Raw genomic sequence first — 13,765 nt, 5'->3', positions numbered from 1 at the left:
CATTTAAAATCTTACTTTTTGGTGGGTCTGTTTCTGGTCCTTGTACAGCATAGTCCTTTATACCGTAAACATAAACATACCCAATATAATCCGCCATGTAAAGTAATGAGTCATTGGTTGCTGCACCAAGACTGCTTAATGGAGACTTTGCTCTGGACTAAAAAAAATGTAAATATGTTATCAATTTCAAAATTTAAAATGCAAACATCAAAGTGAAATTATATGGGCATTAGTGATGTAGGAAAGCAGATAGAGGAAGATCATTCCTTTCAGTTTTTTCCATTCATTGTATGAAAGGTGCAGGGTGCTCCCTCACATTAGTGAAAAAATCCACAGTATCCAACTCCAAGAAGGTTTTATGATGGGTGGGAATGCCCCATTGACAGATCAACAGAAGGCCAAGGTTGTCTTAACTCTCAGGTATTGGATCAGTTACTCCAGAGTCCACAGCCCAAAGCCAATAGGAAAACTATGAGTGCAATCAAGACTATGAACTCTGGCTGATATCATGTACATCACAGGGAACAATCCCTGATAGAAGTGTTTGGAAAGCAACTTCAAAGGGTGGTATTACTGGTTGGAGAAAGAAGGCTCTGCCTAGGAATGGCCAAGATTACATAAGGGTCTTGAAAGGACCTCTAGCCTGCAAGGAAGCCACAAAATATTTGGATCATTAGACTTATACTGGCCTGTTCAGGTCACTGCTCTCTCACATCAAGTAGCCTTGAGACTGGTGTAATTTCTTGTTGAATAGATCTGTAGCCTTGGGTTGGACACCCACCCCCATCTCCATTGTATTATTCACATTGAACAGGCAAGGGTAAAATAGATCTTCTTTTATTCTTTTGCTCCAAATATATTAAACATTGATTGCTTTTCCCATGGTTCTCATGTTGCCAATCATGATGTTTGGACTTATTTCCATCAAATTGGCCTTTACCACAGTTATTGTTAATGTAATAAAATCCAACAATTTCTAACCATTATAATGATGTTTGTAGATGATAACATACGAGCCCATTAAAAACTTGTTTTGTCCTGCTTATTGTGTTAGATACAGGAAATATTTTCAGAATATACTTGTTCAATACACAAAAGCGTTGGAAAAAGTCAACAAATCATGCAGCTTTCTTTTTGTAGCAAAGATATGTAGCCCTTTAGGTATGAGGACAGGGCTGACAAGTGTCTGAATAAAATGGTGGGGAGAGGAGGACAGACAAGAGATCATATGGGCAGGAGGGCCAAGTGAAAAAAAGCTTCAAGCGAATGAAGAGGGAAGGGGATGGAGAGGCTAGAGGAAAGGAGACAGAAGGATGGGGAATAGAGAGAGGCAGGGAAAGGACCTAGAGGAAGCTGGAGAAGTCTATTTTATCCATTTGGAGAGTGCTCAGATGGAATATTAGGTGCTGCTCCTCCAATGTGTGGCTATCCTCAGTTCGACAGAGCATGAGGCCATGGACAGACAGGTCAGTGCAAGAGAGGGGTATGGAATTGAAGTGGGTGGCCACTGGGAAATTCATGCTATTGTAGCAGGCAGAGTGAAGGTTAACAACCAAAGGATTCCCAGTTTGTATCCAGTCTCTCCGATATAGAGAGGGCCATAACTGAAGCACCAGATACAGTAGTTGAACCCTACAGATTCACAAGAGAAGCTTCACTTCACTTGGAAAAACTGCTTGGAGGGGTGAGTGCAGGCATAGCATATTCTGTGGTCACGGGGGTAGGTACCAAGGGGGCCAGGGTTAGTGGGAAGGGTTCAGTGCACAAGGGGGTCATAGAGAGAGCAGTACCAGTGGAAGGCAAAGAGGGGAGGATAGGGGAAGTTGTGTCTTGTGAAAGGATTCCATTCCTTTCACTCAATTCCTCTGTCTCCATTGCATCTGCTCACAGGATGAGGTCTACTGTGTGACCTGCTGAGTTTCTCCAGCACTTTTGTGTCTGCAGACATTTTTTTAATTCAACAGAATATACTTGTGACAGGTTTTTCAAATATTGGAAATATATAGTTAGTCAATTCAAAATATCTCATAGAAACACAGATTATGCACTAGAAACTAAAAGACATTTGAACTGTTTATTCTGATCTATGCATCTTTTCTTTGTTTGTCTCTGAATACTTGGAGTTCTTAAATATAGTTTAACTCACAGCAGTGAAAGAACTAAAGAGCTGTCCACCATTGAACAGGTTCCAAAATACAAGAGAACCTACAAGAATCAAAAATAAACAGACATTAATTTGAAGACAGGAATCTATGGTTGCCAGCTCTGATACCCACATTATAATGAACAACATATTATTCAGTAGTATTGACTGTTATATGACATCCATTACAACAAGTTATTGGAGGTATCATGATGAATAAGCAGAATATTGAACATAATGAATATTTTATACAGGCTGCAGATGTTGGAAACCTGAAATAAAACAAAGTGCTGGAGATATTTAGGAGGCTAGAGGACAAATTTAGGCATCAGACTAATTTGGCCCCATACAGCGCAGGAAATGTCCTTTGGCCTATGTGTCTGTGCCAAAGACAAATACAATGTCCAAATAAATTATAACCCTACTACAAACTTGCATCTTCCTACAGTTACTTTTTTTTCTTCTGTAGTTTCTCATAGACTCTGAGTACATCCTGTCTTTAAACTTGCTTCCTGTTCCCTTGGCATTTCCTGATGGCTACCCAACTTAATCCTAATGATATGTCAGAATGAAGCCACACCCCACCCCAGTGCTCTCTAATTTGCTGACCAAACTTCCATCACCATAGCCACCTCAAGAACACCCCAAAACCCTACAACTGTGAATACTACTTGCTTTCTGCTGCAAAGTTCTACAACATATTTTCATCTCCCACAGCAAGGTCCTACCTTGACTCTTTCATCCATCCATAACCAGTGATATGAGTGACATATTATGAAAACAGTGATTTTAGCTGCCATCTCTGCAGAAGTTAATCCCACAACACTGTTCAATACCTTTCTTATACATGAGAGTTTAATTTCATCTTCTTTATCTGATCTCTGACCACTTTTTACTATCATGCCCATGCACCATTACCTTGAAACACACAAGAATTTATTTTTAGACCCTGTCACTTCTTTATTTGTATCTTGACAAGAACATATTTGTTTAATGGGGTCTCTGTCCACTCAAATGTGATGACACCCAGCTCGAATGCTTCAGTTCCTTTCTCAATCTTGTTGCTCATATCCAAATCTGGGATGAGCTGCAACTTCCTCCAGTTAAACTCTAGAATGGCTGTAACATGGAACATCTTCCTCTTAGCACATAGAGTATTGGCCTCTAAACCACAACCACAACAAAAACCAAGATCTATTGTAGTAAAATTCCTAAGATATACTACAAGAGAAAAGGTACTGGAGAAGACAATGGAAAAAGTAAGAGAGGGCAACAAACCACTGGAGTATAAAGGGCAAAAAATCTTCATTTATCCAGATATAAGTTTTGAACTCCTAAAGAAGAGAAAAGAGTTCAATACAGCAAAGGCGATTTTATGGAAGAAAGGGTATAAATTTACACTAAAGCATCCAGCGGTATTGAAAATATTTATTCCAGGACAACAAAACAGACTATTCTCGGATCCAGAAGAAGCACGAAAATTTGCAGAACAATTACAAAAATAGACTGAGGGAGGAAGACGGGTAATGAGAGTTAAAATGATCACGATTGATATGTATGTGGGTAAAGACAAAAATAGACTGAGGGATGAAGACGGGTAATGAGAGTAAAAATGATTACGATTGATATGTATGCGGGTAAAGAGGTATAAGAGTGAATAGAGACAATGAGCATACATAAATGTATCTGTACTTAGAGGAAAATATAGATAGTATAGACAAGAATTAATAAGGGAAGGTAATGGAATAGAGAGAATAAGGAGGGAATTAAAAGAGTGACCTTTGTGACATATGAAAAGTGAAATCTTTTCTGGGGGAGGCGGGGTGGGGGGAAATAGCGGTCACTGCAAAATCAGTTGACGCTTGCGAGTGGATTCGCAAATCCAAATGGAGAGGGGAGATGTGGTTGTCCGACAAGGGATAAAGGACAACTCAGGAGGGGAAGGGGAGATTGGGGATAAATAAGATAGAAATAGGAGAATAAGGAAAATGTTGGATGTTGTAGGAATGTTGTCTTATAATGAGTTGAAAATAAGAAAACAGAAATGGAAAAGGAGGAAAGGTAATGATGGAAAAACAGAAAGAGAAGATAAACAAAATATAAAAGAACTATATGTCTTTAAATATTAATGGAATACATAACAAAATTAAAAGGAAGAAACTACTAAATTTAAATGAATAAATGTATTCCATTAGAAAAAATAACAGATAGGTTAAGAAATAATATTGAAATATTCGAGCAAGTATAGGAGCCTTACATTAAATACAATAGCGAAAACCTACCGGGGACATACAGTACCTAAGTTGATGGAAGGAGAAGGAAAGAAAAGAATGGACTCAGTAGAATTTCTGGTGTAATTTTGTTGAATGACAACATTGTCTGACTGGCTTAATGCAACCTAGATTGTATACCTAAAATGGATGAGAGGGGGCGGTGTGGGGGGGTGGTTTGGGAGGAAAGGGGGGGGGAGAAAAAGTCACTGTATATGTGTGAAAAAGAAATAGTGTATATCATGGCTAATGTGATTTATGGTGTGAAAAATAAAAAATTTTAAAAAAAAAGAACATCTTCCTCTTACAAAGTCTGTGGCTTCATAATCTGCGTCATTCCTTTCACTACCCCTATCCGAAGAGAACTATGCATAATTGTGGTGTTCCACTCAGCTCCCACCCGAGCTTGTGAGCCCCATAGTTTCTATCAACAAACTAATTACTTTCACAACATAGCCAACACTCTCCCAGCTGAAAAACTGCTCTCACCCACTATCAACCTCCACTCCAACTTTAGCTCCACCTGCTGCTAAAATCATCCAACCATTTTCAACCTGGGCTGCTTCAATCCTTCTGTAGTGATACAGTGACCAGAACCTTCCAAAAATGCTATGTCTTCCAAATTCAGCAACTAACTAAGTGAAAAAAAATGGATTGAAGAAACAAATACAAACTGATACCTTTCATGTCTCTGTGACAAAGATGGTTTATAATTCAAACTATATTTTCATTATTCCAAATGCTGCCAGGTCTGTATATTTCCAGCACTTTTGGTTACTGTTTCAGAAAATGAACAATTTATTTTTCCTTTTCATCTTTAATTGAAACCTTTTATTTACCTTGAGGACCAGTAGTAACAAGGGATGCTCCCAATTCAATCTTCAGTGCTCGGGTTTTCAAGAATATAACTTTATTCACACTTCTATCTATTGCTGCAATGAGAACATTAAAATGTAATTAAAGCAATATGCTCAAAACCACTGAAAACTAAAATGGGAATAAAAAATGTAATGTCATGGCACCTGTAAACAATTATCACTATTTAACTTGACTTCTCCTTTTGTTCACATCTTTTTCTGAATAATTAAGGATGCTAGTCTCTCTCTAGTTGTTTTCCTATCTTCCTGAATGATAAAAGCTGTTAACACCAATGTCCATAACATTCCATAGAACATCACAGCACAGAAAACAGCCCCTTGACCACCCTTCTAGTCTGTGCCAAACTATTATTCTGCCCAGTCCCATTGACCTGCTCCCAGCCCATAGCCCTCCATACACCCCCACCATCCACGTACCTGTCTAAATTTTTCTTAAATGTGAAAATTGAGCCTGCATTCACCACTTCAGCTGGCAGCTTCTTCTACACTCCCACTACTCTCTCTATGTGAAGAAGTTCCCCTTAATGCTCCCCCTAAACTTTTACCCTTTCATCCTTAACACATCCTGGCATTTATGTCGATAAATGAGGGCTGCTTTGCAAAAAACAATCAATATTTTTCAACAGATTCTTGGACAAGTATTGTGAGTGGTGAGTGGAATAATTTCCTGATATTAATTAAACAATATTTTAAATTATTAAGGAATATTGCACTGAGGAGAATTAGCCATGATTGTACTGCAGATCAGAATCGTGATCCCATTTTCTATGTTTTATAAATGTCTCAAGAACAGTTAACTTTATACTTCTGTGAAGTACTTCAGGATATTATGTTAAAGACACTATACAAATTATTATTAATGCAAAAGATTTTGTTTTTAAATGTGGCAATGTCACCAAACTTTTCCCTCCAACATTCTAAAATAGTTGTTTTTAAATACATTATTCAAATTATTGCTGGGCGAAACCTTGAATACCCACAGCACACAACAGAGTCTATATTCCCATGATTTTCTAAACATTGTCTAAATGTAGGTGATTCAAGCCTCAGTGCCTGTAGTTGGGTCTGCATGCTTATCATTAATAAGAAGGCGCAGGACTTTAAACCAGCATAGAGACAATCGAAAGTTAAGACTGATGAGTAGATATTAGCCATGGCTCTTCAGCAACATGTGCTCTGCAAATCTATTTCTTCCTCAACCATTAACTTGGGAATATTAGTTTCATAATGAGGATATCAGCATCAGTTGCTTAAATGTTCAAGAAAAAAAGGACAAAGACAATTTGAAAAATGAATGGTAGGTATTACATTTTTAAAAGAAATACAAACCCTGTCACCTCTTGCTTACAATCTGCCAATCATACCCCTTTTATTTTACCTTCTCCATCCCTATGCACTTTGGTTGATGGGCTCTGTAGATGGCAACAGATGTGACCAGAGATCATATTCCAGACAATTGTTTCTCCATCATAGCTCGAGGTGGCAAGAAGAGAGGGGGGACATTGAGCTATACACAGAATGTCATCCTTGTGTCCCCATTTCTAGAAAGAGACATAACAAGATATTATAACATATATAACCATATAACTATTTATAGTATGGAAACAGGCCATATCGACCCTTCTAGTCCGCACCGATTTACGTGAAACTCCGCTAGTTCCACCTACCCACTCCTATGGCCATAACCCTCCAACCCCCTCTCATCCATGTACTCATCTAGCCTCCTCTTAAATGACAGAATTGACCCTGCCACAACTACTTCTTCTGGAAGATCATTCCACCTAGCCACCACTCTCTGAGTGAAGAAGTATCCTCTTATATTACTCCTAGAGTTTTGCTCCCTAACCCTTAACTTATGACCCCTTGTACCAATCTCCTCTACCTTCAGGGGAAAGAGCCTATTCACATCTACTCTATCTATTCCTTTCATAATTTTAAATACCTTTATCAAATCCCCTCTCAACCTCTACACTCCAATGAATAAAGTCCTAGCCTACTCCATCTTTCTCCGTATTCAAGATACTGCAATCCAGGCAACAATTTTGTAAACCTTCTCTGCACCCTCTCTACCTTAGTTATATCCTTCCTATAATATGGAGACCAGAACTGCACACAATACTCCAAACCTGGCCTCACCAATGCCTTAAACAGTCTTAACATCACCCCCCAGCTCCTATATTCTATGCTCTGATTTATAAAGGCCAGCATACCAAAAGCCTTGTTCACCACCCTATCTACACAGGAATCTACCTTCAAGGAACACTGAACCATTATTCCAAGATCCCTCTGTTCCTCAGCATTCCTCATTGCCCTCCTCTTCACTGCATACACCCTATTTTGGTTATTCTTCCCTAAATGACATATTGAGATGACTTAAGGAGTATATTCAAATAAATATATCCTCTTGTTTTCATACTAACTGCTTAATAAATATTTTTGCTATCTTGGCGGAATAAAACATGAGTAAAACATGAAAGTCTGCAGACACCATGACTGAAGTAAAAACACAATGCTGGAGAAACTCAGCAGATCAAACATTGTAATTTATAGAGCAAAGATAAAGATACATAATGGAAAAATGGAATATGGAAAATGGAAAAAGAAGAAAACATTACATTTTCAGATCAGGAACATGAGTGGGTGGAATTCTACTTTGAAATAAGATGTGGTCAGTAAATCTTCAACAGAAATCTTTGAATCCTGGCTGAGGTTGTTTCGATTTTCTGAGTTCTTGCTTATTTATTACCTGCACACACTATCAATTATACAAATAGACAGAGACATCACAGTACAGTACAGGGCCTTCAGCCCTTGATGTTGTGCTGACTTATATATTCCTACCGAAAACCCTTCCTACCTCATAATATTTTATTTATATTTTCACATATTTTTACAGCCATATACAGTGTCATGCCAACAATGGCAGTTCACATTCAAATATACATATATTTATTTTCTTTATGACTATATATATAAGCCCATGTCTCTACCAACTCCCCTCCCCCACACATAAAACTAGACGTCTCACTCAAACTTTGACCAACAACAACAAAACTTTAGCACCAGGAAAATAAATAATAAGGGATTGTCACAGCTCAGTGGGCGGCCTCTGGGGTGATATTCATTCCTGACTTTCCTTGATCGGGATCAGTGTTAGGGAGAGGAAGCTGCAGCAAAGAACAGGCAAACCAATCACTGGCATGCACCTATGTAGTGCACATATGGCTGCCAGATATTACAAAAGATACCGCATTTGTTTCTCAGGTTAAGTTATTTTCTCCAGGGGAATGCAGCTCTGCATTTCCTTGTTCCATCGCTTGATACTAAGACTAGAATCGGACTTGCAAATCGCCGCAATGCACTTCCTGGCCACTGCCAATGCGATTAACATAAAATGGGTTTGAAATTTGGACAGCTTCATTGTAAGCCTTATGTCCATTATGTTTCCCAGCAGGAACAACTCTGGGTCCTGTGGGAACAGCTTGCCTATAAGTCCTTAAATTCTTGATAGAACTCAGGTGGGAATCCATTCTCCCCTGAAGTCTTGCCTCCTTATAGCACACTTGATGCTTTACCCAGCTCTTCCTCTGTAAAAGGAAGATCTAATCCCACCTGTTCCTCTGGATTCAGGTGTGGGAGTTCTAATCTGGCCAGGAACTCGTCCATTTGATTGGGATCCCAAATCAATTCAGATTTATACAATCCTTCGTAGAATTCCCTGTAGGTCTCATAAATTTCCTTTGGTTTATATGAGACCGGGCCATTCCCCATTTGTATTGCATTAATTATTCTAGAGGCTTGTTCTGCCCTCAATTGCCAAGTGAGGACCTTGTGAGCTCTCTCCCCCAACTCGTAATACATAACCTTATATTTTTCTTTCATCCACGTACCTGGCAAGGCATTTCAGGCATCCATAACGCTGTGTGTAAAAAAAAAAAATATCCCTGATGTCTCCCCTAAACTTTCCTCTCTTCACTTTATACAGATGTCCTCTGGTGTTTGCTATTCCTGCCCTGGGAAAAAGGCACTGGCTGACCACCTTATCTATGCCACTAAAAATCTTGTAGAACTCTATCAAGTCATCTTTCATCCTTCTTTGCTCCAAAAAGAAAAACCCCAGCTCTGCTAACCTTGCCCCATAAGGCTTATTTATTAATCCAGGCAACATCCTGTTAAATCTCCTCTGCACTCTCTCCATAGCTTCCATAACCTTCCTATAATGAGGTGTCCAGAACTGAACACAATATTCTAAGTGTTGAACACAATACAATATTTGTGTAAATGATTGTTTTTGCCATCTTATTTCCATCATTCTTGATTTGTGCCAGTTTTAGGAAGGCATGTTTCGTGTTTTCAATTTTTAAGAACTATTTCTACCACACATGTCATAAACCAATGAAGGTATTTGCTTCCTTAGGATAAAATGACAGGTTGGTTGTAGAGTCCATGCACATACTTGTGAAAATATCCATTTGAAGACAGTGGAAAAACCATCAATGAAAATAATTAAGTGTATACACAGTCCAGTACAAAGCATGAACAGTCTTATGGCAAAGCATATTGAGCATCAAGTAGTGTTCCTTACCAGATCATCCTGCCAACGTGGTTGAGGAGGCTGAACATGATGGAGGTCATCAGATGAATCCTGGACAACATGAGAAAGAAAGATTTTATTCACTTTTGTTAAAGTATTTTGATAGACACAATATTAACATGTTTACAATTATAACATATCAGAAGAGTGGGCCTACTAAATTCCATGTTCCCAAAGTCTCAAGTTAAATACCTAATCACTCCTGAGTGCACAGATCTCAAATAGCCAAGACATGAGCACCTTCACTCTGTCCAGTGCAACCATTTTATTTCCACACAATGTTGCCACGCAGACATGCCTGTCCACATAGAGACCTCATAAATTGGAGGACCAATGCCTTATATTCTGTATCAGCAATCTCCAACAAGATGACATCAATATCAACTTCTTGGTGTTAATCCCTTCCCATCTCTTTCCCTTCAGCTCCCCACCCTCTTGCCTTCCTTCTCCGATTAGAGAACTATCCTTTGCCCTCTTCCCATAATACCTCTCAGATTTCTCTTCTGTGCTCCCTATTAAATCCACCTTTTACTTTTTACCTGCTAACTTGTTTTCATCCCTTTCCCCCATACTCCTCTCCCCACCTTTTTAATTCAGGCTTCTATCTGCTTTTCCAGATTACCAACAAAGGGCTTAGGCCCAAAACCGCTTTCTTCCTATGGATGCTGTGTGACCTGCTGAGTTTTTCCAACAATTCTGTTTATTGCACCAAACCCCAACATATGCAGATTTTCTTGTAACGGCATTATGTTGAAAGTATCATGGAGACAGGCCATTAGGCTCAACTGGTGATAATTGTCTAGGTGAACTCTTGCTTCCACCATACTATCTTTCTATTCCTTTCCTCCTCAATGAATTACCAATTACCAATTGAGCTCAAATTATTTATTTGAATTAAGAAAAAGAAATCAGCCAACAATTCCTACTTCTGTTTACTACCCAATAATCCCAGATGGAACCATGCATCATAGGCATTGGATAGCAGGTCCTAATTGTGCTGAATCACCTAAACCCCAATTTAAATCCAAACAAAATTATAATTGAATTGGATCTTTTGCCCATAATGCTGGTTTGGGGCTATTTTTGCAAATAAGACAATGTGCTAGTTGAGCCTACTTGTAAGCTTGACTGTACCAAGCCATGCACAACCATGACATTAGGCAAGCACTCATCATGCAGTCTAGTTAAATGGTGCTGGGTATATGGATGTTCAGTGCCCTCTATAATCTTTGGGACAAAGACACATTTTTCCTTTATTTTCCCGTGTTCTATAGTTTTAAATTTTTAATCAAGCAATTCACGTGTGATTAAGGTGCACATTCCAGATTTTATTCGTTGTTATTTGTATACATTTTGGTTTGAAATTGTAGAAATTGCAGCACTTTTTATACATCGTTCTCCCATTTCAAGGCACCATAATGTTTGAGATATTTGGCTTCACAGCTATTTGTGATACTCAAGTACGTTCAAGTACATTGGTGCAGGTATAAGAGAGCTAGACTTGCTTCTAAGCTTTTGATCGCCTTTGGTGTCTGTAGTTGCCATTTTTCAACATGAGTACCAGAGTTGTGCCAATGGAAGTTAAAGAAGCAATTATGAGGCTGAAAAACAAGAATAAAACAGTAAGAAACATCACCCAAATATTTGGAGTGTCAAAATCAACTGTTTGGAACATCATTAAAAAAAAAAGAAATACTGGTGAGCTCAGTAATTGCAAAAGGACTGGTAGGCCAAGGAAGACCTCCACTACTGATAACAGAAGATTTCTCATCATAATGAAAAATTCCAAACACCAATCCGACAGATCAGAAACACATTTTTGGGGGCAGGAGTGGATGCGTCAATGACTACCGTCCACAGAAGACTTCATGAACAGAAATACAGAAGCAATACTGTAAGATGCAAACCGCTAGTTGGCCACAGAAACAGGATGGCCAGATCATAGTTTGCCAAGAATTGTGTAAAAAAAGGTCTTGTGGACAGATGAGAACAAGAATAATCTGCATCAGAGTGATGGCAAAAGCAAAGTGTGGAAGCGTAGAGGATCTGCCCCGGATCCAAAGCATAATACCTCATCTATGAAACATGCTGGTGGGGGTGTTATGGCCTGGGCATGATTGGCTGCCACAAGTACTGATGCACTTATTGTATCTTCATTGATGAAGTAACTGCTGATTGCAGTAGCAAAATTAATTCTGATATAATTAAGAAATTAATTATTGCTCATTTAGATGGACATAGAGAAAAAAAATCTAAGCCACCCAGGATTTAAAGATCAGAAAGAATTGCTTTCTTATTGAAGGCTAGTAGTATCAGTGAATAAATTTTGGCACAAATGTTTGAAAACTACATCATCGACCAGTTTTATGTAAATGACCTCTCCCTGCTATTTATCTGCTCAAGTTCGACCAAATACCTCCAAACTCATTAAATGGTGCTTCGTCCTACAGCAAGACAATAATCCCAAATATACTGCTAAAGCCTCAAAGAAGTTTTTCCAAAGCTAAACTCTGGAAAATTCTTGAATGGCCAAGTCAGTCATCTCATCTAAACCCAATTGAGCATGCCTTCCATATGCTGAAGAGAAAACTGAAGGGACAATCCCCCAAAACAAGCAGGAGATGCAGATGGCTGAGTCAAGGCCTGGTAGGGCATCACCAGAGAAGATACTCAGTACTTAGTGATGTATATGAATCAGAGTTTTCAAGCTGTCATTGCAGTGGACAACAAAGTACTAAACATGACTACTTTAATATATATACCATTGCTATGTCCCAAATATCATGGTGCCTTGAAAAGAGGACACTATGTTTAAAAATTCTTGTAGTTTCAATAAAATAACTTTGAATAAAATCTGAATGTGTACTTTAATCACACATGAATTGTTTGATTATAAAGTTAAAACTGTGGAGCACAGGGGAAAATAAAGGAAAAAAAAGTTTCTTTGTTGTAAACATTATGGAGGACACAGTGTGTGTGTATGTGTGTGAGACGGCATGTGTGTGTGTAAATATGTGTTTATATGTATATACATGTGTGTATACTTACTGTATATATGTCTATATACTGTACATACATATGTATGTGTATACTGTGTGTATATGTGTGCATGTTTATGCTGTGTGTATAATGTACACACCTGTATGTGTGTGTGTATACAAGTATATACTATGTATATATACACATGCACATGTGCATATATACATACATTTGTTTGTATATGTATAAACTTTATATATAGTGTGTATATGTACAGTAATAAATGATATATCTGTGTGTGTTTGTGTAAATGTATACATACATGCTCGGTCAAAGATGGAGCCTTCACTGAAGGAAAAGAGGCAACAATGAAAAATCAGAGAGTCAGAGATCATAATGGATGTAGAGACATGATCACCTACATTCTGAATGAAATGTGAGAAAGAGAGAGAGAGAGAGAGAGAGAGAGAGAGAGAGAGAGAGAGAGAGAGAGAGAGCGCATTACACACACAAAGTACATCTCAATACTCACGGAGTATATGTTAATTCTTCTGTCCCATCCAACCGCAAGCACGTAACTACAAAGAAATCCAATCTATATATGACTTAGAATACACAATGCAGCTTGAAAGTACCATAGTTCACATATCAAAACCATATCTGTATGAGTTGGGTGGCTTAAGAAGGGACTTTGGTTAGTATTAAAGTAACTGCCCCCAGTTGGGTTAATGTGTTGGGTTCAGTATAACTCCAAAAGGAAGCAGAAACTGAATAAATGGACAACCTACTACTAAATATCTAGAAAATATCAGTCAGATTAAATAGAATCTAATATTGAATTTGAGAATCTTACTGGAGATATAAATTAAAAGACACTGAGTCAAAAATGTTGTGAGTGCAT

General features: G+C 38.3%; 1 protein-coding gene across 1 annotated transcript in view; it reads right to left on the bottom strand.

Moving 5' to 3' along the window:
- The window catches only part of wdr95 (WD40 repeat domain 95), a 158,042-nt gene that overhangs the window by 8,473 nt on the left and 135,804 nt on the right, over window positions 1–13,765 (bottom strand). The window contains exons 20-25 of the mRNA XM_069891576.1: window positions 13,397–13,442; window positions 9,877–9,936; window positions 6,670–6,832; window positions 5,253–5,345; window positions 2,147–2,205; window positions 16–157 (exon numbers count right to left, since the gene is read on the bottom strand). Of these exons, the coding sequence (XP_069747677.1) occupies window positions 16–157; window positions 2,147–2,205; window positions 5,253–5,345; window positions 6,670–6,832; window positions 9,877–9,936; window positions 13,397–13,442 (563 nt within the window). The remainder of the gene's footprint in view (window positions 1–15; window positions 158–2,146; window positions 2,206–5,252; window positions 5,346–6,669; window positions 6,833–9,876; window positions 9,937–13,396; window positions 13,443–13,765) is intronic.

This window comes from Narcine bancroftii, chromosome 7 (assembly GCF_036971445.1).
Source record: "Narcine bancroftii isolate sNarBan1 chromosome 7, sNarBan1.hap1, whole genome shotgun sequence".
Lineage (NCBI taxonomy): Eukaryota > Metazoa > Chordata > Chondrichthyes > Torpediniformes > Narcinidae > Narcine > Narcine bancroftii.
Note: the sequence above shows the minus strand (reverse complement) of the source record. Positions and strands in the feature narration are given on the sequence as shown.